This window comes from Fopius arisanus, unplaced genomic scaffold (genome assembly GCF_000806365.1).
Source record: "Fopius arisanus strain USDA-PBARC FA_bdor unplaced genomic scaffold, ASM80636v1 scaffold00001, whole genome shotgun sequence".
Classification (NCBI taxonomy): Eukaryota; Metazoa; Arthropoda; class Insecta; order Hymenoptera; family Braconidae; genus Fopius; species Fopius arisanus.
In genome coordinates, this window is record NW_011887740.1 from 2,343,477 (window position 1) to 2,369,395 (window position 25,919).

Sequence of the window (25,919 nt, forward strand, 5' to 3'; positions counted from 1 at the left end):
CGTCAAAATTTGCTACTCCCTGAATCAGGTTTTTTGTAAGGTTCAAATTCTCGTATAAAAATGAAAAATAAGTAGCTCTGCAAGTCTTAAGGCTTAAAGACATACTATTGCCAAAAGGCTTTCTCTTCTCAATTTTTAAAACTCGATTTCGTTTGGCTATTTCCGTTCTGTCGAATACGAGCAAACTTCCCGAAATTTATGTTTTCGGCATCATGGCTCACGTTTTTTAAATAAACGTTATCGCAATTTACGATTTCAGACGGGTAATTAAATAGTTTGAAGGTGATTTTCATTTTTGGAACAATAATTCACGTGTTCTCCACTCGTAACTTACTTCATAAAATCATGACTTTAGTTTTGAAAAACGTGCTTTGGGCTGGCATTTTTCCGTGTGTATTGGCTTTGTCCGGTGAGTTTTTAAATAACTCGCGGTTGTGCGTCGACTCCTCAGTGCAGCGACGCCGATTGACCGCGTCGCAACAAATCAGGTTCAGCTGTTTGTTTGTTTTCCTTCCCCCAAACCAAGTTTGTTTCAAGTTTATTGTGCTGCAGAATATCGAGAGTTTAGAGCATATAGAGAAGAAGCCACGGGAGTGAACGCAGTATATTGGCGCCAGTCACTGGCAAGGTCACATCGATTGGTTTAACAGCAACACCGTGAGTTGAAATTCAAAATTCTTCATCAAATTTAAATATTTTCATGAATTATTAATTTTCCCATTCTCTCCACATCTCAAAGTATTCCATCTATCTTCAAAACAAACACTAAATTACGGCTAAATCAGACATCGCCCATATCGAAAACACCTATTCCGGTCCCGACTATTTTAGTCAGACACACGCATGACGAAACCTCGAATTGGCCGCGTGTCATCCACAAGTCCACAACGTGGAAAAATCAAGCGTCATGCCACCCAAATGATTGATATCTACCTGCAATTCGTTATCACGAGTGATATACAAAAAACAGACAAATCCTTGAATCATTTATTATTTACTGACTCACCGCGCGTCCGTTGCTAATGAACTCTGAAAATATCAATACACTGAATAATTACACTATTCAAATTATTGAGATTATGGAGTGAGAAAAATGAAAAATAAGTTTGAAACCGAAGACGGAGTTGGAGTTGAAGCATATGTTTCACGTGATCCTTCTTCCATAACTTTTCGACAGAGACTGACTTTTAATGAAAGGAATTTTAAATACCATTTGTTTCTTTTTCGCGGTTTTATGTAAACAATGACATGCACTATATACAGGCGCTCGCTATTTCCGCATCTGCAAATATGTGCGGTTTACATGAAATTAATTCCTGAATATGTGGCGTTATTGTCTTGCTCATTTCAATACAAATTAATCCATCAGTAATTATACCGAAATGTTGCGTGTGAAGAGGTCGTGAGCATCGGAGACCCCCCACTTTGTTTGTCTTGACTTACAAATCGTTCGGGAACACGTGTTCAAAGCCTGCAGAAAGAGACTAGTGGGAAAAAAAAGTGACGAAAATGTATTTCCAAACCCTGCAATTTCCCTTATCTCGTGCTCTATATAATCCCGAGGTCGTTGACCACTTGTTCTGGAAATGCTTGATGGGGGAGGATAAAAATCCAAAGGTGCGTTTTTCCCATTTTACTACGAGCTAAACACTTAAACAATCTGCGGAAAAACGACGCTTCAAGGAAATAGATTAACGGTATCTATACGACGATGGTCGAAGATCGAGGTTCGCTCTTATTAAGCAGTTGACCATCAGTGTAAACTATTGGCCAGTGCGTCTTCTATTTATATACTTAGTTCAACTCGACTCGGTTATACCCAGAAATCTGAAACGATAATGAGACTGATAATTTACGGGTAATTTACCCGATGAAAACCAGTAATTTACCCATCTCCAGTAAATACTCGAGTGGTGAAACAACAAATTTACATCACAAATTACCGTAATTACAAGTTTCAATCGGATTACAGCCGGAAAAAAATTCGAAAAGAATACGTGAGGACGTGTTCAAGCGGAAGGTGAAATTCTTCTCATTCTTTTACGAGAAATAAAAAAAAATTACGCTATGACGTAATGAATATTGTTATACATCCTCCTCACCCGATAAAGAAGATTGATCGTGACCGTACAAATACAAAAAGACGATTCAAAGAAACTACCCAACGCATAAGAACAATCTAAACGAGAATATCCAGGGATGCCCTGATTGCACAAAATACTATTGATCAGCACACGAGACCTTCGAGCAATTTTCTTGAAAGTCAATTATAAATGAAATTAACTGCAATTCCACTTGTCTCCTTATACCCGCAAAAATGAGCAAAAATGAGCATCCTATTAACAGTGAAGAATGACTACTGCTCGTGGGGCACGTGACGGGACGCATTGATTGACACCGGGTGAATAGAGTTTTTATCTGCAAGACTTTTACTACCGCATGAAAGATGTAACCATCCCGACGTGAGAATGTCCTTCGTCTTAATACATCTCCAAGGCAATCCTCGGTGTTGTCTCGTTCTCTCAAGAAAAAACCTCACCCAGTGGAGCATCGCCATCCATCTTCCCTGAACTACTTTGTCCCCCATATCTGTGACTATCAGAACTCATGCTTCAGGAGTTCTTACGATTTAGTTTCGTACACATGACTCATTCTGATGGTCCTCCCACGTGTTTTTGTTTATTTTCTCGTTTTCAGACTTTTGTTTTTCTCGTATACGGGGAACAAAGAGTGTCGTATGCGCCATCCGAATCCCAACGAGTACTATCACTCGATTTTGGAATAACACGTTGAATCACAGCATTTCTAAAAAATTACAATTTCATGTTATAACACCTGAAATTTACATGACTACCATTCAGGGTACGGTCAGTATATACCAAAGCATACTTCTAGCCTGTAATAAATAAAAAAAATTTTTTCGATTTTATCCTGGGGTTCATACGAGCCGCGTCCCCGTCGCGAACCCTGGCTAACGCAGAGAGCTGGTATGACTTCGTATAAATCATATCTAGTATTGGAATTTAAGAATTTTTAATGTAATATAAATTCACAAAAATCCATACCTCTAGAAGGGAGGAGGAATGAGATATCCCGTACACCTACACAAGCACCCATCTTAATAAATGAGGTGATTTGACTCATATAGAGAATCAAAAAATTTTGAAAATTTGGGTCTAGGTCAGGGGGTATGCCCCCTTAATACTTGAGGGGATTTTCCATCAAAAGCCCTGCTTGGTATACCCTGACCAAAGGCTCATCCAAAAAAAACCTTTCACTGACTTTTGAAGACTACCGGAAACTCATGAACATTACGAATTCTTTTCTAAAAATGATAACTGAAAATAAAGCACAATTATCAGAGCACGAATAATATCAATCACCTCTGGATAAATCCAAAATTTAATAGATGTCGCGCATGAAATTTCTATGTGATGGTAATTGATTATGGAATACCATCAAAGTTATACCACATGGCGTGATATTTTTTCGATGCAGGGGGGATGTTAATGAAACTTGATATTCGAGTGCTCAAAGCTAGGGATCTCATTAAAAGAGATGAAAATCGAGATGAAAATACAAACGGACCTCGGTGGAGCGTATTAATCTGGGTGAGCACCAGTCGACTAGGTTATTCGGCCATTAGTATCGAAAACTCAATTGGGATATCACGTTTGTTCCATCCCCCTCTTCCCTATCAGTTTTCATTCGTGAAAGCGCTTGACACCGCCTCCCAGGCTATACCAGTCATTTTTTTTTTCATCCCCCATTCTCGTTTCCTCCCTTTCCATACCTCTTCACACTCTCCCTCAAATGAATTGATTTCGAGGACAAACAAAACGAAATTAATAACCAGTCCGACTCTGTGCGGTGGAAAATGGAAATTCTATTTCACTCGTTTCCATTCCGATTATCATTATTCACTATTTAAACTGATGAGGAGAATCGGCGGTATTCAATCAGAATTTCACCAGTGACATTGATCATATTGAAATGATGAAAATTAATGAATGGTTTTATTCTTCCACTGCTATTCTATTCCTATTCTAAAAAAAAACATCAATCGAACTCGCAAACTGTCGATATCTCGGAAGTCTGTCACGTTTATTTCTCATTGGCTCAGAGTTGTCTTAGGCGGTTAATATCTTCTCAATTAAATTGAATCAAATTAATTTTCAGTCGTGTACGGGGAATCCCAGAATTTTCCGTTAAATTACAGTAAATTCGATGATTGAATGGTTCCAGTTTCTTTTGAAATTTAAGGATATAATTCCGATTATTCGGGAAAAAAAAATTGAAATTTGACAATTTCAATGAATTTTCAACCAGACTCTCTTCTTGAGCCATTTAAATTAAAAAGACGATTGAGTTAATACAAACCATTGGAATGATGCAATGATTGCAATTAAATTTTGGTGGAAATAAATCTGATTGCGACGGAAGGAAAAAAATTCAGGGTCAATTATTTCTTCATTATCCATTATTCTCCCGGATTTCACACAGATGTGCTAAATGGCGAGGCCTTGGGCGATTCCAAAAATGGGATATCTCGACTGGGATAATGAGAGGTGGAATAAGAATTCATTGTGACGTAGCCAAGGGTCCCTGAGTGGCACTAATTTGGGGAATTTATTTATAACCAATTGGCGGTGAACAGATGGACTTCCTGGTCGAAACAACGCGTGTGATTTCTCTTGTCGAATCAGTTCAACGTGAAAACATCCGGTAATTTCATCCATTATTCCGTCCATCTTCCCTTTCTATATAATTTTAATCCTAAAGGATACTGTACACTAGATAAAAACCGAGAGAAATATTTAATAAAAATTACGTATCATGTCCGTAATTCTAGAAATGTTCTTCAAAAAAAATTTTATGGACCTGCTACGGAATTCGCTGGGGGCGTTAAGTAATATTTGTTTGAATTTCCTGTGTGAAGTTGTGATGTGGCTGTGTAAATTTCCTTATTGTCACTTCCCTAATCGGCAAACGAACTTAAGTTCTGTGATTTTTGTTGAGTATTTTTCTCCGTGTACTGCACCGTTTTACAGTGGAAGAAAACGAGTTTTCGGGGAAGAGTGCGCATCCTGGAGGATCCAACGGAGTCTGGAATTCTCGGTTGGCATCCCAAGCGATTTGTGGGCCCAGGGGGTCGTCAAATTCATTTGCATCAGCGTCATTTGCCTCAACCCAAAATATTCCTTTCTTGCCAGACCAGTTTCACTTGGTAATTCTGTGGTAATTTCCATGTTCCCGGATACAATCCACTCACAATATTTTCACGGGCGAGCATTCCGTATTTTGTTACTTTCGAACAACCCCATTGGCACATTAATAGTCTTCAATTCTATTCAACTTCCAAATTCTATGAATTACTTTTTTTAATACGTTTTTATCCGACTCTCTAATCTGTACTGAATATTTAAATTCCACAACACAAAAAGATTGCAAAACATGCAATAAAGTATTTAAGTCAATGAGGTTTACCAGCACTTAACGTTCCCGAAAATTTGTGACTGGAGTGGACCATTACGAACCCGAAAAGCCCAATGAAATTCAATAATTAATTGCCTAACATCACAAGGCTGCCCATACGTACGGGTTTGTAAATGGAATTTTCACACTTTTTGAATCATACGAGTTGATCTACCATAAAAAATGAGAAACTTGAACTTGGTGGATTACAACGCTTTTATTCGAAAGCAACAACTGATGAAAAATTCAGGTGTGCAATTCCCCAATTCCCCAATTCCCCAAGCAATATCTTATCCTCCCGAACTGCGAGCTATCACGTAAAGTCGCCGGAAATTCATCAGTAAGCATCAAATCTCACTCAAAAATAAATAGTGTAATGTAACCTGTGTTCCATTGTAGAATAAACGTGGACATTAATTTTCTAAAAATTACTCTTGAAACTTGAGAACTCCACTAACTTTATTTTCTCCTCTTAAACCATCAGAGTCATTTGTTATTCTCTGCGGTCCACCTAGAATGTTTACTCAAGCAATTCTCCAGCCCTCCCACCACCCACTCTAACCAAAAGTTCACGTGTGCGTATTTGTGTGAGTAAACTCCCTTGGACTTAGCCATCATTCTATTTCTCTTCTTTCTCATTCTTTTTTCCTTTCCCTGGTTGCAGCCCTTTTACGTTGTCGACCGGTCTGCCGCCAGTTTACTCTTGCCCGAAAGTTTCGTAATAAGCGGGGATGAAAAAGCGTCGTGTTGGACCATCCAGTAATTTAACTCTCAAAGCGTACGCGCGCGCTTCCTGGCCAGGACCTTCCTCACCCCCCAGTGACAGAGTTAAAAAGAAGCAGGGGATGAAGAGCGAGGACAAAAGAAAGTAGAAGAAAAAAATTATATGGGTCGAATTACAAAGGGTGGGACAATTTTCACACCGGAATTAACGTCACGAGGTGTTGAAACATTGATGTTTAAAATTTAACCCGGCTCCGCGGTTGAATCCCTACTCTTCCAATATTGATAATTTATTCCATACTGGATGCATGGGCAACTGGGGGTGTCTACTCAACCCATCCATCGCCCTATTTCGCGCCTCATTTTCCTCAACTTTTGTAATAAGTCGCCCGGGGGAACCACCAGGCGCCGGAACGAGCCGCTAACCCTAGGGCTTTTAACAAATCCGACACTTGCTTCCCTTTTTCGCATTGCTAATGGAGAAAATTGCAGGAGAGACTGCTCTGGATCGGCCAATTTTCGGTGCATGTCGTGGAAATTTTTAATCAGCTGGAGTTGTTAAATTTCATGAAATTGTCTCAAAATATACAATTTTGGCCCTTTAATTTGGGAAATTGCGCGTTGCTAAATCGGAAAACCACATTCAAATGAAGAGAGAGCAGCGGTTTATCGGACCTCGTAACATTAATGAATTAATTGACCAATTCACAATTGATCATAGCGCTTTGATTCGTCCTTTGGGATTTTTGTGGCCAGCGTGATATAGTGTATCGATAATACAACACAAACAGATACAAACTAATGTTTACTATTCATCGAAGGTTTATTTTAGCTGGTCCTTTCGAGAACCACAGTGAAATGAAAGGGACCTAAAATGCTATTAATTTATTTCCTAATGCTGCCTCTCTCAATAATTATAATAATTCACTATCTATATTATTGAATCAAAGGGCTCATTCAATGAATAATGTGTTTATTAAACTAATTGGAATGGTTACCCATAAAGATAACACAACTCAAAAATATTACCCAGGGACTTTTACTCGCTACAACTATTCCTCAGTATACCAATAATTTTCCAAAAATATTCCATCTACATTATAATATTTTTCTGAAATATTTTCAGGGGTATTATTATTATTGAATAGCATTTTAAGCGGTCATTAATTGGGATCGTAATTAATAAATGGAAAATATGGAAGTGATCGAATACATCCGACAGGAGAACTCAAAGATAACAGACGGGTGTATCCTAAAATGACGAACGTACATGAAGCTTCTAGAGAGACACAGATAACAAATACGTAAGAATATTATTCACGTTAATTAAAATACTTGTTCAAAATATCTCTCATTCCCGTGCTACTAATGAACCGGCACTTTCACCCCTATCTCATCTTCCTCCTATCTCTGGATTCCACGTGCGACAAATGCTCCCTCTCAGAATTAAAACATGCACAATTTCAAGAACAACAGTAACTACATATTACCCTTCGACCTTCGCCCGCATCCTCAGCTTCCCAGCGACAAGCTGAAGAGAATTCCACGCGCGTCTCCCAATCGCTGGAGTGAAAAACTTTGGAGAAAATCTTCTGGAATTCAAAAAGAATGGGAAATTAGCAGTCCCGAGTTACAGCATCGCCTCCGCCCCGACTACAATTTCCCGACTACCAAACTCTAAATTTAAGAGGGACAGAATATTTCCAGATCCCCGTCGACAGATGCAGCACGAATACATGACAATAAACTCCTCAAGACTTGTCATAAACCCTGAAAAGTTGCACTGCTATATCTTCTATTTGGACAACATTCCTTGTTAAAGTTGTTCGGATGTTGGGGATAGAAGTGAGGCTCATTGTGTAAAACGATCCGTTGTTGCTCGGTATTTTCCGGTCTGACAGCATAGCGCGCTAAGTTTACTATTGAGTTCTGCCACGAGTGAAACAAACCGAGGCATTTCTATACACAACTAAGGAGGAATGGTTGCAATGGGGTTTCGCGGAGGTATAGTTACTCGTCCTACGATGTGAAGCGACTGCCACTACCACATCCCCCACCCCACGAAATTCTCCATTTGTATTGCCTCGGGCCATCAGCACGCGCATATACATTCACGCATCTTGTGTCACAACATACATTTGCACTCTTGCCGAAGAACCCGCCAATGTATCACTTGCGGTCCAACTACATACATACAATTTGACTTTGGCCGCTCAAACTCCGTACATATATCAGTTACAGTTCAACTACCAACGGAATACGTGAAGTATCGACATCTCAGCGCGAACTGGTGAAGCCGTAAGAATGAAAATACCACGGGAAAAAAAAACTCAACTCACTTCGAATACTAGTACGTTTAATTCTGCCCGTTGGAGTGGTCACGTTGTTATGAAAATCGACGGAAAAAATTGTGTGCTCCAGTGGAGTTGAGGGATATAAATAATGTACGTACTAACAAAAACAATAGTCACCCCCAAGTGAATATCGGTTTTGAATGAAATAAATTCAAGAACAACTGAACTCATTTAACTGCGGAATAATAAATATCATTTATTTTGAATACGGAATTTCACGAGTTGGTGATCAACGTACTGCAAGTATGATACATTAAAAATGGATTATCGGTATATCTATTTCTCGTGAAATATTCACGACATTTGTGCATTATTCCGCGACATAAATTCTTTTATATTGGATGGACTGGAGAGGAAAAATATACAATTGAACAGAAGTGTAACAAAAGGGAGAGACTAGTTTGAAATTGAATTCTCATGGTGCTATATTCACGTGTACACCTCGACGGTGTACGACTGAATATCGCGGAATGGGAAATAGCTGAATGTATTGGAGCTCGTTTACACGCGGGTCCTGAGACCCGGATCCTGAAACCTAGGGGATGGGGGCTGCGAACGCATGGGGTTGGCTGTGTAATTAATTAAATCGTCGGTAGTAAAACTGCCTGGTATAACCAGACATTTATTTTTCAAATTACCCGTTGGCCAGTATCCACCATCGGCACTCTCTCGAAACCCTCGTATTTTACGTTTAAACTTCTCCAATCTCGCCATTTCACCAGTCCACTCTTTCACCACTTTTTTTTTTTTATTATTCATTGAAAGGGTTATGCCCTATGGGCACTGCATCACCACCAGCATTTTCCCCGGTTGAAAATCTATTTTCTCCTATTGTCTTTCGTCTCCAATTCGCTTTTAAAAACTGTTGACAAATCTCCTTGTTTTTCCTCAGGAGTATTTCCCCTGTTGGTGGTAAAAAGAAGAGGAACTCGGCGTCCACACGAGTGTTGGTGATAAATTCATGAATTCTAGTCGACCAGAGACGGACGAAATTATTCACGCGTGAATGACACATTGTTTCCATCAGTGGAAGTTGCGATGTGCTGAAAGAAAAAAAAAATACTAAAAATAGGAGGTGGAAACGCGAGGGGCATAATTAAGGCGTGACTATAATGCACACGATGATTATTGTTTTTCATTTTCGTTTGACGTTCCAACGCCTCGCTAATCACCGGATGACTCAACTCACATGCTGACACTAATATGCAACGACAAAATATTAAGTTACAAAATGCTAAATGACCATTCCCTGTTGTTTGGAATAGAGAGGTTCGCTATTATTGTCGAGGAATAGTGGGGATTAGTCGAGATTATTTTTGTCCTTTCGAGAAACCAATGAGGGAACAAATAATTCCACCGAATATTGATTATGCTGGAGTATTAAGCGTTTCTAGGATATGATTTAATTTATGTTTCTCGGGTGTTTCATTAATACATGTCCCATTGCATTCAGTGAAACTCCCCTTCTCGTCACGCGGTTAATGATTCACATTACACTATTGATAGTACATAGGAAGAGAGATTTATGGCTTTGGGGATGTTGAAGTGTTCGTGCATTCATTGAGGGTTTGACGAAGTTTCATATTTTCTTCCTGTCGGGCTTGAGCTATTTATTATACTCCTCTCCAACAATTTTCTTCTCGTAAATTATACATTTTTCCATTTTTGTACTCCTGAATTCTCCATTAATCATAAATTCAATGCAAGGTTTGGGATACAATTTCGATTCTTTCTCACATGTAAAGATGAAAAATTCGTATTTTAACTTGTAATTTCGTAACATTTCTTTGAAACACCGATTCCAAATGCTCTTTAAGCCTTTAGTCCTCCGTTTATCTACTCCAGAGACAACCCCACTCCTCTTTTTTCTACAACCTCTCCTTGAAGACAAAAAAAAACAATAAACGAATAACACCTAAATCATCTGAATAATATCACACTCCTCCAACTTAATTCCCAGTTGTAATGATTTGCGTGCCTTCTACGGATAAAGAAATATTAAACTTAGTGGACACTTAAATCGTTAAAGTACATTATTTAATATTTCCATTACGCCAAACTCAGATCTTGACGGAGAAATTTCCACTCTCCAAGTGACTCACCAGACGCGAGTAGAAACGAATCAGCTGTCGTGACATTTCGCGATCGCATTATCAACGCCTTCGGACAGTCAATTACTTATCAATTCTGTGGTTTATCTGCGGCACGCACACGCCATTTGTGCTGGTCAAGCTTTTCAGTTTCATTAGTAACACAGTTGGTTTGAATGCCCCGCAAGGTGGGACACGTGCGTTAGATTGTGGGCATCTAAGTGCAAAAATAATAAACCGTGAGATAGTGGCTGAAGCTGAGTGCAAACTACATGTTACGAGAGTTTTCCGTTGAAATCTCCAGCAAATAATATTTGAAAAAAAAAAGTATACCCTAAACACTGCGGTTAATGGCGTTGCGCAGAAACATGTGTAATTGGCATTTACCAGAAACCCAACTCGAATACACACGTCCCGCATTAGTCGTAGTCGTTGGGCTTTTATCGGATCGCCTGCTCGTGACACGCCCGTGATAGTTGTGCACGTGACTTGTGAATCGCTGTTAAAGGACGTCATTGACGATATAACGAGGAGGGCCGATGGTAGGGAAACCCCACCACTTGCTAAACCTGAGCTCCACCGAGACTCAGTGACTTGGGTATGTCTCAGTTTCTCCATGAAAAAATCTCGGGGAGTTCAAGAATTCGAACGAGCATGTTAACTGAACTAAAAAATTATTTAATCTATCAAATATATTTATTTATATAAATATTTCTATCAGGTTTGACAATGCCATAGGTACTTTCTTCAAGGACGTATACTTGAGAAAATAATTTTTATTGAGTCTAGGAACAGACAAAGACTTCTGCAGTAAAACTACATCGGACACATGAATTTTTCTCGCGAGTATGAGTTTACAGAAAATAATGAGCGGATGGCGAGTTCTGTAATCATTTGAGAAACTCCATCAGAGAAATTGTTCCCTAATTGATGACAAGTATTTTCTCATCTCCCCCTTCTTCAGGTTATCTGAATACTCGATTTGAAAAAATCGCTTGAAATTTCAGTGAAACAGTCATGTCTGACAATAAATATTTGTTTATCGAGTGTTTTTCAGCCGTCGAAAATTATGAACATTTAACCTTCCGCATCCAACGGAAATTTACGTTCATCACATGCAATGATCATATAATACGATTGAACATTTCGCTGTAATCAACGGTTCGCTTGATTGAATTCAAATTATAACGTCACTGGTAATTACCGTTGCGGAGCATCCGATAAGTGGATGAAGTTAATTCAAAAAGCAAACTCTGCAAAATTATTCATCCCATTACCGTAATGTTTCCAAGTCTGGCTTTCATCAGGTTTAAACAGCAAAGAATATTAATGAAAACAGGATAAGTCTGCCCGGACAATTGTTCCAGTATTTAGAAAACATCGGCCATTATAACGGATAATCCTGTTGATGAACAAAGAGAATAGGAGGATCTGATTACGAATTCTGGGGCATCTAGGTGGATATTAGCAGGACCCTGAATTTTTGCGTCTCCACCTGCCGGGAGCACGAAGTTTGCTCAAGTGCTGACTGTCAGTGTACAAACACTTGTTAATTATGTTCCGGTAATTATCCCCGAGAATGATCCAAGCCCCGGTCTCGTTTCCATCATCGTATCCTCCTCTGCAAAACCGGAATCAACATTTCCTCCCGCTATTTTGTTCTTTTTATCATCAAAGCCATTTGCGGAATTTATTTTCAAGGGCTAATTCTCAGTTTATTTTCGAGTTGAACTGTGTTGCAGTAATAATCGTCTCACCAGACAACATTGGATACCGGCCAACTGTCGTGAATTCACAAATTGTCAGAACGTCAGACAAATCCAAAGGTCATTGAGGCTGAAACGACCACGTGGACTATGCCTCGTACATTACAACCTTAATGTACACATTAATTTTCTTTCAGTTCTTTCCATTCTCTACAACTTAGTCGATACACAGATAAACAGATACTCAATGCCACATGTGTTTTCTTCGGAATATTTATTACGGTAAATAACGAGTGTGTTTTGACAGGGAGTTTTCGTTTATTGGTCGACCACGCGGTCTCTGCCTGATGGCCGCAATTGAAAACAAGTGGCTTTCCTACAGCAATTCATTGTACGAAAACACAAAAATTAGTCCCCTGGCTTTCTTGGGTGTTCTTGGTACGCCGAGAAGGCGCCCTCTCTTTACTCAATTGGTTGTGCTGCGGGGATTCCACTGTGTTTGCCTAGATAACAGGCTGATATCACTGATTTCACTGTAATTGCACTCATTCGAGAATTTACGATGGGTTAACGGCTTTCTGGGACTTCAGTCTACACCACTGTCTCAATTTCATATTGTCGGATATCTACTGTGTCACGTATCAACAGTCGCATGACACACCTGGGAATTCGAGAATCAACAGGTGTTGACTCAATGTTTTTATTCTTGTCATTCGGTCTCATTCGAGCTTCTTTTGTGCTAATTTTCATCGTGTAATTCAAAACCCATTATCATTTTTCTGGTATCGATAGTTGCACTCGTCACTTTCAATTTGTTCGACAAATTTTTTTAGCTCTGATTTATTTATAAATTATTTTTGTTTGAATTATATGGTATTGGATCATTCGATAGCCTATCCCTTTGGTGTTTTAGGGTGAATTTTATTATTCTGGTGGTTTGACTGGATTTTCGAAGGTAATTGCTTTATTTTCGAGAATTATTTGAATTGTAGATATGCTTCTTTAGCCAATACCGCGACATGATGTAATATTTTTAATCACCAGTTGTTAGCTTTGTCGTGAGGCTTTTCGGCAAAATGTAAAAAAAACTTTGTAATTGTTTTGTGGATGGTAAAGCTGGAAAAGATTATTAGTCAGTGAGAAAACAAAGCGCACGCCATGAACTCGTGCGAATTCAAGAGCTCGAGATCCCTCGAGTGCTCGCAGACAGGGGGAAAAAAAATTATGGTCGTGTGACAAATGATAATTAATGAGTTGATTAGTGTCGGGTTGTTAGTTACATACTTTTGACAAATATTTGTCAAGCGGTTCAATCCCCGGTGGGACTACAGTTTTCCAGTAGGGCTTTTCACGATTAACTTGGGAATCTTCCGAGACATTCTTTTTTTACAGAGTGAAACACTCACGTGTTGTTTATCACGGTTTTATTATCAATGATCCGCTAACTTTCTATTAATTCGGTAATAATTTGAGAGCTCAATTATAATAATATTCATGTATATGTAGAAATTAATAAAATAATAAAATAGAAAAAAATATGACTACAATCTAGACGAAGTAGGTCAGGGACAGATTTCATTTCACGATTTTTTTTTTAGAAAAAAGAAGATTCAACATTTTCTGAATTGTGATTTTCCATTTTTTAATGATCTTGATACTTAACATACACAGAGAAATTGCGTGAAAATCCCATGATAAGTTTGAATGAATCCATGTTGACTGTTGGACAAAATGTCAAACAATGTTGGCTAAAAGAATGTAACGCACGATTAAACCATAAATCGAGTTATCAAGCAATGTAAATCTGGTGACAGTGGAAATAACCCAATAGTAGGGGTGTCGACAGCCATAAAAAACGACTTGAGAAAAATTTCGCAATCTGTCCTAGATTCCGAGGTATTTCACGAAAGCATACCTATTAGTTAAATCGATTTGTTAATGTCTTCGTCATTGAATTGTCTCGAGAAGAATTGAGATGCCACCGGTACAACGTCCGTATCTCAATTCCATCAGGTTCTTAAACAAACTTGATCCGGGAAACCAAGAAATCGAGTGTTATCTTCGTAACCCCTTTCCCTCGATCCCTGAAAAAAATCTATATTTCCATCCGAAGTTTGAAATTTAATAACTTTCCACTGCTTTCATGCATGAATAGTCATGAAAGCCACTTCCAGAGGTTTCCCTCCTCGAGGATGGCGTGGAAAATGAAAAATGAAAGCTCGAGAATCGCTCGTTGGAATCTATATGACTCTAGCCGAAGCAATTGGGGGACAGCTTGGACCTCGGAAAGTTTCATCCGGTTAATCGTTGAGATTTCGGCTAGTCCGTGAAGTGTTCACATTGTCCCATATTTGAGAATGAAATAACACAAAATCAAGATTAGAAGTCGCCAGTGAAGTACCAGCGAGAAGCTCTTTTTTGGAGTATTTGCGATTTCTCTTGTTGCTCGGTCTCGGTGAAACTTGAAATCATGAATCACGAGGTTCGTAAAAGTTGGAATATAAAGAGTCACGAGGATACAACCAGGCCAATATATCGTGGCTCATTGAGCTGATTAAGTAAGGCGAATAAACATGTGGCTTGTCTCTATATCGCAAATTGTTAGCAATTAATTTTGAAATGAACATCACGCGGTCTGTCGGTTTGCGATTCGTTTTATCGAGCACTTCGAACTCGGGGTTATTTTTCTGGGATTGATGTAATTTATGTCAACTCGTGATTATGATAATGGGAATTTTTTTCCTATCAGCAAATGAATCATGTGACAGCTGTTGAAAAAACAGCTGTTGCGATAGTATTTCTGTAGATCACATGATTCAAAATAATTTCATCATTTTTCGTTTAAATCCATTTAATTCCACTGTTATCTTGAATTGAAAAAACAAACTACAGTTGTAGATACAGCAGTGAATTCACGGACTGTGACTCATTTTGGGTCAATATTCATTGAAAAAACAGCTACGACTTGAGAGAGGTCTCGAATTCCAGCATTGTGAGAATATCCACTCTGGCAACATAATTGAATCTCCAACGCACGAGACCCGCAAAACCCAGACCCCGATAATTACTTCGATCTATTCCTCCGAGTGGGAATATGACATCCACAGCAGAGAGAGACCCAAGTATCTGGAACACACTGGGTTCTGATCCCAATTTCCGATAAGTAATTACATTTCCACCCATGTGCCTATAGACTACTGAAAATTTTCTCACGTGCGTCGAGAGGACCTTGACATTGTGCTCAATAAAGTGAGGGTCTCACGAAATCGGCCGGCAATTACACTCATTGAAAATTTCAACCAGCCACTCATAATAGACAGCTCCAATTATCAGAGAACAAATCAACCGATTCATGTTCAATAATCGCCCATCAGAGTAGAGGGAACGATTCAAAAATTTCTCTGCCCTACAAAATTGGAGTTAAAATTAAAATTTAATTGACATTACTATAATAATTATAAGGGGTGTTCACGTCACAGAGACGTCAGTCTTATCTCAGGAAAAAAAAACTCCATTACCGAATACATGAAGACATCACTTTCAGCCGCGAAATAGATAACGGAGAGTGCAACACGAAAGATCGAGATATCGGCGCGAAATGAAAGTGTAAATGAGAAGTAAGCAAGTTGACAAAAAAAATGTGAAATTCGGTGTCAGTCACGAGAGCAGATTCTAAGAAGCAAATAGTACTCTCATCGGTGATTCTGTTCCAACGGTATAATATCAGGGACGAGTTCGTGTCACGGATGAGGAACTGTTGAGGCTTGTTAAGTTAGTTGTGACACTTCAGGAAGTCGAGGGAAAAAACAGAAATGTCAGTTCGGTGGCTAAAATTAGAAGTTATAATTTTACTTTCATCGGGGTAAAAAAATCATTTTAAATAACATATTTACCCACGTGGAAGTGGAATATATAATTTCATGGTTACTTATTTTCTGCACCGATGAAGTTACACTGGTTTTCTATTTAAAGAGTGTAGCGTGGTATTTGGCACGCGACGGTTTCATGAAGGAAAAAAAAAATAAATACAACAAACACTTTGAGAGTCCAGTGTGAAAACAATTGGCAAAGTGGCACGGGATGAAACATCAAGTTAACATCAATTTTCCACTCTTCTGTTCAACTATTTACAAACTCTCAGGCCGTGAAGTTGCTCCTGTTCATTTAATGAACTGCATTATATATTTTATGGAGCTGTCTGAGATGTGCCATGGACAGTCGTTGAAATCACGTCTGAGACTCGTTGAGACTCATTAAAAATACGAGCAAACAAGTTTATCGTTCCCCGGGGGGTGAGGAAATCCGTGCAACAACCTCAATAGGGTGGAAGGAAACAAGAGGGCAAGTGGAAGGTGAAATGAGTAGATGGAAAACCCTGAAGAGAATGGGCTTGAACCATCTATAGCTATCACTATCACCTCGTTACTTGCTGCAACTGACTCTCAAACTTTAAATTAAAATCACCAACTTTGAAGTTCAAACCCCACTTTAAATTGATTTCAACTAACAGTCCATTGATTTTTGATGAAAAACTCGGGAGATTCTCCTGTAACGGAATTTTCATAGTTAAATGGGGGATTCCCCGGGGTCTATTTTCTTAGCTCAAGTTGTCGGTATTCAGCGGAAACTATACTCGAGGTCCGATGGGATAAACTGAATCTTCAGGATTCCTCTTCAAAATCCATTTACCTTTTCAGGTGTAAAAGGGAAAACTTGGTCAAACATTTTTTTTTATATAAAAAATTATTTCAGTAGTGGTGGGTACGAAATAGGGCACCCGATTCTCGTATTAAAGGTCAGTTGGTGGTGAATGTCTCGGACTCTAGGGGAGATTGCAAAATTCTTGGAGAGATTGTGTTGCAGTCCAGAGTAATATCCGAAAACAGAGAGGTTTTCCACAAATTTTCCTATCTTTTCGACACTCCCAGAGATCCTTCGTGAAGTTGGGCTATTTTAGGGGGAATTTTTCAATTTTCATTTGATACTCATACTCAATCCTACGTGAAAAGCACACGGGAGAAAAGTTAGAGGAAATTTATTGAGAAAAACAGATGATAAAAAGTCCACCACGAAAATACTAGTATCGATCAATATTATATTTTTTAAATATATGTATTGAAGACCGTTTGTCTTTTCATTTTTCATATCATCTACAAAAATAAATGGATAAACTATTCTAGCTGCTGTATTTTTTTTTTTTGCAAAATCTAGATAAAATGTTCTGTGTATAACGCGTTAAAGCGGAAGAGAATCAATTTTACCTGTTATCTTGGGAAAAATTACCGCTGCCACCGGATACGGAGTTATTACTAATTTCCTCGTGAGTTTTTGTTAGGTGGATGACAGAAATTACCGAGCTGCACCATATTGATGGGAGTGGAAGATTGTACAGGACTTCGGACTAGTCTCCCATATAAGCCCCCGGTATAATAAACCTTCAGTAGTTTTTACTATACATTACCTAATTTTTTCCAGTCCTTCGACATTGAATCCACTTTTCCGAACTGCACCGCAATATTTCCCATGAATTCGCTGGAAATCGTAAAAATCTAATGACATGATCTTGCATTTTTTTTTCGTGCAATTCCATTGGAGCTAACACTGCTATTTTCCCAATCTAGGACAGATTATAATTAGGAAAATTGCATATCTCACCGTGTTATACTTATAGGCTTTCCGGTTTTATGTATTTATGATGAGACTACTATTTTTCTCGTGCACAAGCGGTTCAATTTTTCAAGAACAAAATTAACGAAATCAATTTCTTTCGCAATTTCTATTGTTGTTCGAAAATTACAGATGCACTATTGGTAATGATGATAAAATTCTTGAGCCATTTGCTCTGGATATTTAATTACTCTCAGGATAAATCAGAAAATTGAACGATCAAGGACGATGATGATCTTTCTATCAAAAAATGAAAAATATTCAACCGCTATCTCAATTATCTTAACTCTCAACAATCAGGCATTACTAATAAATGCCGTACGTGTCGTCTCTCTCGTAGGATTACTTAACTTAATCTTGAGAATGACATTGCGTGAAGTTGCACAGTCTTTCCATAAGCTGGCGTTCAAGTTCGTATGCTAATAAGACTAGTCATTGAACTTGGTAATGAGCATTGAGCGAGTCATTGAGCGTCACCGCGTGCAAAATAAAAAACTCTTCAATGGAGAACTCCAGTATTCATGGCCGTGGAATTCCAGTTTTCCCGGCAAATCAACTGGCTGCATTGTTTCATGATTCATTCCTCACAATCTGATGAAAAAAAAATGCCATGTAGTTGACAAGAGTCGGCGACAACGGCATGTAAATGGAATCAACGAAAAAATATGCAGTCGCATAAAAAATATAATCACTGCCTAGCAGTCGACCCATACGGTTCCCGAATCACGTGGGATTTCGACAATATTGCGAGATTTATTGGAACAAGTTACACAAGTTTGCACAACTGATGAAATTCCACTAACCTCTGCCTCTCGACGATTCCAAAAATTCAGATTCCCTGTCGATTCATATCGCCAAATTAATTACGGAGACGAATACGCAGAAGGCTATCGATTACCAGAATTTACAATTATGACATTTGTTGATAAACACGCCCAATATTAATTTCCCAAGGAGAAACCGAAATTGCCTATGAAACATTAAATGATTTAGTCGAAAAGTATATCAGTAAATACACAAATATTTCCCCTCAATATACAAATATTATTTATTTCCAAAGAAAAGTCGATCTTTATTTCCAATTCAAATATATTATCTATCCATTAAAATTCATTTAAAATTCCTTGAGGCCTAATGTTCTTTTATTGCTTAACAAAAAAAACTAGCAATCAATAGAGAGCGGATTGCCCTATAAATCCCGTCCCTTTTCTGTTTGAAGTTGAAAATTCTAACGGTTCCTTGACCTAAAAGTGTAAAGATTCCAAAAACTCCAGTAATTACCTGCGCCTAAAAGTCATAAATCAGGTCGTCGCTGGCATAACTGATAACTCGGTATCCAGAGGACACGGAAAATTCTAAAGGAATAGGTTGATCTTCTCCCCTCAATCACCTTAAAACTGTAACAACAAGACGAATTCTTTCGAGTAAATCACGAGATGTGGCACGAAAATCCCCCAATAACGCATCCCAACGCATGTTAGAATATCTCGGAAAATTTCAATGCCGCCGTCTCTCGCGGAAATGCCGCGAATCATCGTGAAAATGAATTGCAAACAAGCCATTAACTATCGAGTAATAGTGAAAGAGTAATTTGGAGGGGATAAATACCGAGATATCCAATAGCACGTGAACATTGACGAATCAAGAACCTCTGCCTCTCCCTTCCATTTATTAACTCAAGCTGAAGATGACGATAAACAATGCGAGCGGAAGATAAGGCGCCTGGATGTTCTGACACGGTCGTTAGCATAATAACACTCAAGTACTTGGTACCCCAACACTTCAGTTCAGTTCGTGCTGACGACTCGATCGCGTCGCGTTGATTTGCCAGACAGTGACAACTCTGGAGTTACCACGCGCTAATTAACGCACACTGTTTATAAATACGGCATTCCACAGACAAATGAGAAAATAATCAAACGTGATAGCTTGTAAATACTGCGACGTGGATTTTCCCATTATATCCTGACCCTCTGATTACTCTGTGACACAGACCTGAGGTGAAATAACAAAACCGTCAATAACCCACACAACTTCGATCCACTCACCCTATTATCACAAGCTGACAAATTGAAACGATAGAAAATCGACAAAATTACCTGTATCATCTTCACAGAGGGTGCGACGAGAATTGAGGGGCTAAAAAATGGTCATGGAGGCATCATCAATGGTGGTGGATTACCTTGTGTTCATCGCAGTTATAATCGCATCGTTTATCATACCGCTGTGGGGTAAATTCCGTACGAAGAAAAAGGAGACTAAGGCTAGCTATGTATTTGCAACGGGAAGCGTGTCAATGGGTGCAATGATGTTGTCCATTGCACGTGGTACACTAGGTGTTAGATCATTTCTTGGATATCCATCAGAACTTTATTACCGTGGTAGCGCAATGTGGGAGACGATATATGGTATGCTTCTGGCGTATCCCATTGTGTGCTACATCTTCGTACCTGTTTACTACAGTCTGGGCATAACATCCGTCTACCAGTACTTGGACATGAGGTAATTCATCAATTATGTCGTGCGCATCGTGTGTCATTTTTATGGGGTTGCACGGAGTTTAATGGGTTTTTTCATTCTTATCGATGCAGATTTCACTCGAAGCTAGTCAGGTGTCTAGCCAGTTTTTCTTATGTACTGAGGAGTCTTCTTAATCTTGCTGTCATTGTCTTCACACCGTGTGTTGCTCTTAACACGGTCATCGGACTGCCCTACTGGGCTAGTATCGTGGGAATCACCACAATATCTGTCGTCTTCTCTTCTATGGTATGTTATGTTTATTCTACAATTTCAAATGCTAAGAGTTTGGTGCTTGGGAAAACAGAGTGATTTTTTCTCAAACTCGGATTTTTTTCGTCGATCAACGGTTTATTCCGCAAACACTCATACTCTAGACGATAATAAAACCCTCATTTTAAAATAAATTTATTTCAAAATAAAATCAATTTTATAAATAAATAATACAAAAATACTTTTTGCCAAAATTGAATATTATTATCAAACAACTATTGATTTTGTAGATTCTTATCTCATAGGTAAATTACGAATGGATCTGGAAACGAAATTGAGTGGAATAATTTTACCAGTTTAAAATTTATTACTCCATTTTGTGGAGGCTTTGTAATTTTTCAATAGACATTTGTGGAATTGTATTTCAGGGAGGTTTGAAAGCAGCCATACTTTCAGATGTAATACAAGGCCTCACAATGATTGGCGTATCACTAGTGATCATTCTCCAAGGTGTCATTGACGTAGGGGGCCCCGGTACAGTTTTGAACGTGACTCACTCCCACGGACGACTGGATTTCTTTGAGTAAGTCCACAGATATCGTTATCTCGCGCATCATGATGTCATTAATTGAAATCAAAACATGAATGAGTGTATTATTTTCGTGCTAAAAAATGTTTTTCTTAGATAAAATTAACAGCCAAATACATTTTTTCCAAATAAAAACTGAATCATAATATTCTCAACCAGTACATAAAAAAAAAATGAAAACACTTGATAACAACTTGGCATTCAAAACAATAAAAATCGCCAACCCTTGAATGAATCATAAAAATGTATTCATTGCCGTCTTTCATATTTTTAGTTTCAATATGGATCCAACCATTCGCGTTACAACAGTGTCAGCAACATTGGGGCAATTGTTCATGTCGCTCTCCATATTTGGGTGCCAGCAGAACTTTGTCCAACGGTACTGCAGCATGAGCAGTAAAAGCAAAGTCGTAAAGTGAGTGAATAATAAATAAAAAGATACAATTTATGATTCTCAATCAGCCAACTCGCTGTATTATCTCGATTGACGCAAGAACGAGCCGATTAAAGATAAAACAAAATTGAATCGTCGATTTGCTTTTTGATTTCAGAACAATGATGGCAAATATGCCAGTTATAACAGTACTATTTTCACTATCCTGGGTAGTTGGAATGGTGATATACTCTTCTTACATAGACTGCGATCCCCTGAAAGCGGGTTACATTTCGAAATTCGACGAAATAGTTCCATTCTACGTTGAGGATAAGTTATCATATCTCCCTGGGCTTCTTGGACTTGTAATGGCAACCCTCTTCAACAGTGCTCTCACTCTGGCTGTGTCTAATCTCAATTCCTTAGCAACAGTTACATTCGAGGACTTTCTCAGTCAGATACCAGCTCTGAGTAATCTCAAGGACCGTCAACAGCTGCAGTTGATCAAATTACTCGGTGTTATATACGGTATACTGATAGTAGGAGCTAGTTTCCTCGTTGGTATGTTGCCTGGTGTTATCGAATCGTCGATGCTCATGACATCAGCCACATCGGGGCCTCTGCTTGGTGTCTTTCTACTGGCAATGCTCGTGCCATGCGCCAATTGGAAAGGTGCTGCTATTGGAATGGTTGTTAGTCACCTTACGTCAATGTGGCTGACATTTGGACATCTCACTGTGACTGCTGGTGCTGAGCCATTACCCCTCTCAATTGAGGGATGCACGAACGATACATTCTCATCCCATTTGCACCCACCAACATCCGTCATTTTCAATACTACACCCTCTGCAACACCACTCCTCGCATCTTCGCCAAAGAATCCTCTCGAATTGGTATACAGTATTACTTACATGTATTATGCACTCATTGGTAGCATGACAACGGTTATCATTGGTACAATTGTCAGTTTACTGACAGCTAATGCCAAGGAGGACGCTTACGAGGAGCATCTCCTCCATCCACTGGCTTTGAAAATATCAAAGTCCTTACCGGGTTCATCAAGACTATACGCTGAGTCGAGAAAACTTGGTGATGAGCACGACGGAACAAATCCTGCCTTCACAGCGTCAATGACATCAGTCGAGAGTGGGGATAAAATCAGTCCACGGGATCTCGAAATTAATGGCAAGGTACCACAGGGTGGACTTGAATACATGAGAAAAGTCAATGCACTTAAGGATGCGTCATTGGAGGTTACTCAAGAGGTGAGTAAAGGCACGAGACTCTGAGTAATTTCTAGCAGAGGGGGATTCAATGGGAAAATGTTCAATGACGTCAAACTGCAGTGATAATACTTGAGAATTTATATTCTTATGAATAATTGACTGTAAGGAATTAACGAATAGATGTTTGTACATAGCGGGAGAAATTGTTTACTTGTTCAACGTAAATGAGCTTTAATCATAGGTAAAATGTATATTGTGTATATTTTTTTATAATTAACTTAGTCAACCCAGTTTGATGATACTTCATAATACCAACGTCAACAAGTTTTCAATCGACATACTCGAGCTTAATTCGCCAACGGCTCATTTCGAGAACATTCATAATTGTATTGTACAGTTAATGAGAAGACAATAGGATTATTTTAATAATTCCAGTGTACTGAAAAGTTTCTGGATGAATCAGGGTGATTATGAGAGAACCAGTGAGAATGTTTATTCGGTGTTGTACGACGAGCCGGTGAGGTTTTAGAGTACTTAACTGCATGATTGAGTAAAAGCATCATTAAAAAATGAATCAGTAATAAGTTTCAAGTTAATAGTAGCAACGTTGTGTTTACGTTGCGATTTATTTAAACCATTCGTATCGAATTTATCGCATCGTGATGTATATTTATTTGTATCGAGATTCGAACAGTTGATATTTCTTCGATAAATGTAATACTTTAATTAGGTGTGTAGATGGGAATTATCCGAATTAAAAAATGTGCCTGAATTTTGTTACGTGTACGTTCGAGTTATGTTGAACCTGTGTAATCTCTTTCATTTTTTCTGTTCCAATTTTCTGCTGTTTAATTATCAAATCCTCTTTGGCGTAACAAAAAATAGCGTAACGTGTACGGCGTATGAATTAACACTGGGTACAAATGCAACGGATGTTAATACTGATAATGCATCCGACTGTTGGATGGATGAGTGCATGAGAGGAGATATATTGCGTGACTGGACATTTCTGGCCAATGTATCAACAGCGATGAGAAAGTGTCAAAAATGTTTTTGTCCACTTTGTGCGAATTATTGCACTCAACGCACAATATACTCTACGTACGCCCACGTTGGTGTGAACGTACATCCAATTAACACAATGTATGGTTATTTAGAGTCTCTGCTATCTCTCACATCCCAATGATAGGGGGGAGTGGCTAATACCATTTATATACCAATAAAGAAGTACTGACTGTAGTCGATTATCACGAGAATTGTCGAGTCCATTCGAGTCCAGTGCCTCGGACTCGACTAATTCGAATTTCGGCTCTTGACGGAAACACGGAGTTACTCATACTGAAAATATATCTGGTCTATGGCAAAAACGCTTTGAAAAGTCTCTTTGAAAACCCATTAAAAACTTTAACTCTTTTGAAATCCCTTATTCCTAATTAGAAGAGGATAATTCACGCCTGAGAAGAGCTAATTTACCACCCAGAAATGTTAATTTAACCACACAATCACGCTCTTAAACCCAGATTTAGCGGTAGAAACAGCTAATATTTGATGCTATTTTAACCGTAAAATCTCGGGATAAACCTACAGCAAATTTGGGGTGATACAGCATTATCGTTTCTCTGTTTCATCCGTATCAAAAGCTTCTCACATTCCTCCAGCCTATTAAAATCCCTGGCTATTGGTAGCTATTGGCAATTTTTTGATCACTCGAGCCTCAAAATCATAAATCTTATTTAAATCAAACCACAAAATCAAATAATCGACTTGAATCAGATTAATATTCCGGAGCATATCTCTCCTAATCACAGTGAATTTCGGCATGATTTCCCCGACTTTTTGGGTGCGGGCAGATATATAATCCCGGCTTATAACAAAAATATATTCTCATCTCGACCGAGATGGACTCGATTTACTGCGGAATTTCGATTGTGAGAAATCCTCGTCATGTCCTAAACCAGTGGGTGGGTCTTAACGTTTCATTCATAATAAATCAGTGGTACCCCGATATAGATGATGGTGCCACCGATTGTGAAGGTGGAAGAATAGTTTAGTAGGGATGGAGTATTCATGGAATTTGGAGAATGAGTGCTGTGGAAAATTTAATACAACAATTTTCACCTCAGCAATTGGGAAAAGTACTTCATTCCCACCCGAGGAATGAGTTTGCACGGTTAGAGGGATGAAGGGAATGGAAAAATAGTTGCAGGGTGTGGGACAAGTTGGGCTTCCGGGGGTTTGCCAGAAAATGTGAGCTCCTGGTTATCGCGTTGAAGATGTAACAACTGGAAGATTAGGTAGATGGTTATCTTTTGTCATTGCTGCTGGTATACTCGGCTGGATAAATGAGTAGACTTGGATGATTTCAACTGTGTCTTCAACCTTTTGCAGAATTTTTTTCTACCATTCTTTTTTACTCGTCCTTTCTAATCCTTGGGATGGATCTCGATTATCGGTCACGTACTGTTATCATTGGACTGCCGTCCAGACGAGAGATTGGATGATGGGTTAGAGTTTCGTGAAGTCATCCCCGTTTTATTCGCAGTCCTGTACTTCAATGTCCTCGGAGAAAAAAACCTCAGGTACTGCAGTAGTACTGGAAATGGGAGTGGCTTCCGGACTTATCTCCACCTTTTCTTTATCTATATTCATGTATCGGAGGGATGGGGGTAGCGGGTTAAAGAAAGGATAAATGAGACTACAAAAACCTTTGGAAGGAGAGGAATTGGGGAGGAGTAAGAAAAGAAAATCGTCTTTGGATAACGTCCAAATTTCAGTCGGTTTGAAACACCCCTAACGGCCAAATCGAATGTCTCTTCATTATTTAAATGAAATTCCTGGAGATTCGCCCACTATATTCCCTCTCAGTCGCTATTTGCTATGAATTTCTCCCGCCTTTTCACCGACAAGAAGAATACATGACTGATAATCCGAATATATTAATTTTCATCACCATGAGTCGTGAAGATAAATAAAGTGTGTAACAAAA

General features: G+C 38.8%; 1 protein-coding gene and 1 long non-coding RNA gene across 7 annotated transcripts; one reads left to right on the plus strand and one right to left on the minus strand.

Moving 5' to 3' along the window:
- Positions 1-463: 463 nt before the first annotated feature.
- Positions 464-24,311, plus strand: LOC105273504 (sodium-coupled monocarboxylate transporter 1). Of its 5 annotated transcripts, none has more exons than XM_011315988.1 (6): positions 464-657; positions 20,132-20,517; positions 20,607-20,781; positions 21,174-21,328; positions 21,609-21,749; positions 21,886-24,311. In XM_011315988.1, exons 2-6 carry the CDS (start codon positions 20,162-20,164, stop codon positions 22,994-22,996), a joined length of 1,938 nt encoding a protein of 645 aa, XP_011314290.1. In that variant the 5' UTR covers positions 464-657; positions 20,132-20,161; the 3' UTR covers positions 22,997-24,311. The 5 variants fall into 5 exon arrangements, with proteins under 5 accessions (XP_011314290.1, XP_011314317.1, XP_011314299.1 ...); XM_011316015.1 differs by lacking the exon at positions 464-657 and adding an exon at positions 8,571-8,642; XM_011315997.1 differs by lacking the exon at positions 464-657 and adding an exon at positions 11,145-11,240.
- LOC105273527 (uncharacterized) lies at positions 9,156-11,059 on the minus strand. 2 transcript variants are annotated; one of them, XR_892907.1, is made up of 3 exons: positions 10,976-11,059; positions 10,655-10,859; positions 9,156-9,595 (listed from the first exon to the last, which is right to left on the minus strand). It is a non-coding gene; the product is annotated as an uncharacterized lncRNA (long non-coding RNA). The 2 variants fall into 2 exon arrangements; XR_892906.1 differs by lacking the exon at positions 9,156-9,595 and adding an exon at positions 10,091-10,533.
- Positions 24,312-25,919: the final 1,608 nt, after the last annotated feature.

Excerpts from the sequence above, each read along its gene's own strand:
- LOC105273504 (XM_011315988.1), top strand. The coding sequence starts at position 20,162 with ATGGTCATGGAGGCATCATCAATGGTGGTGGATTACCTTGTGTTCATC. Across the intron at positions 20,782-21,173 it reads CTGTCGTCTTCTCTTCTATG|GGAGGTTTGAAAGCAGCCAT; the intron begins GTATGTTATGTT and ends ATTGTATTTCAG. Across the intron at positions 21,750-21,885 it reads AGTAAAAGCAAAGTCGTAAA|AACAATGATGGCAAATATGC; the intron begins GTGAGTGAATAA and ends TTTTGATTTCAG.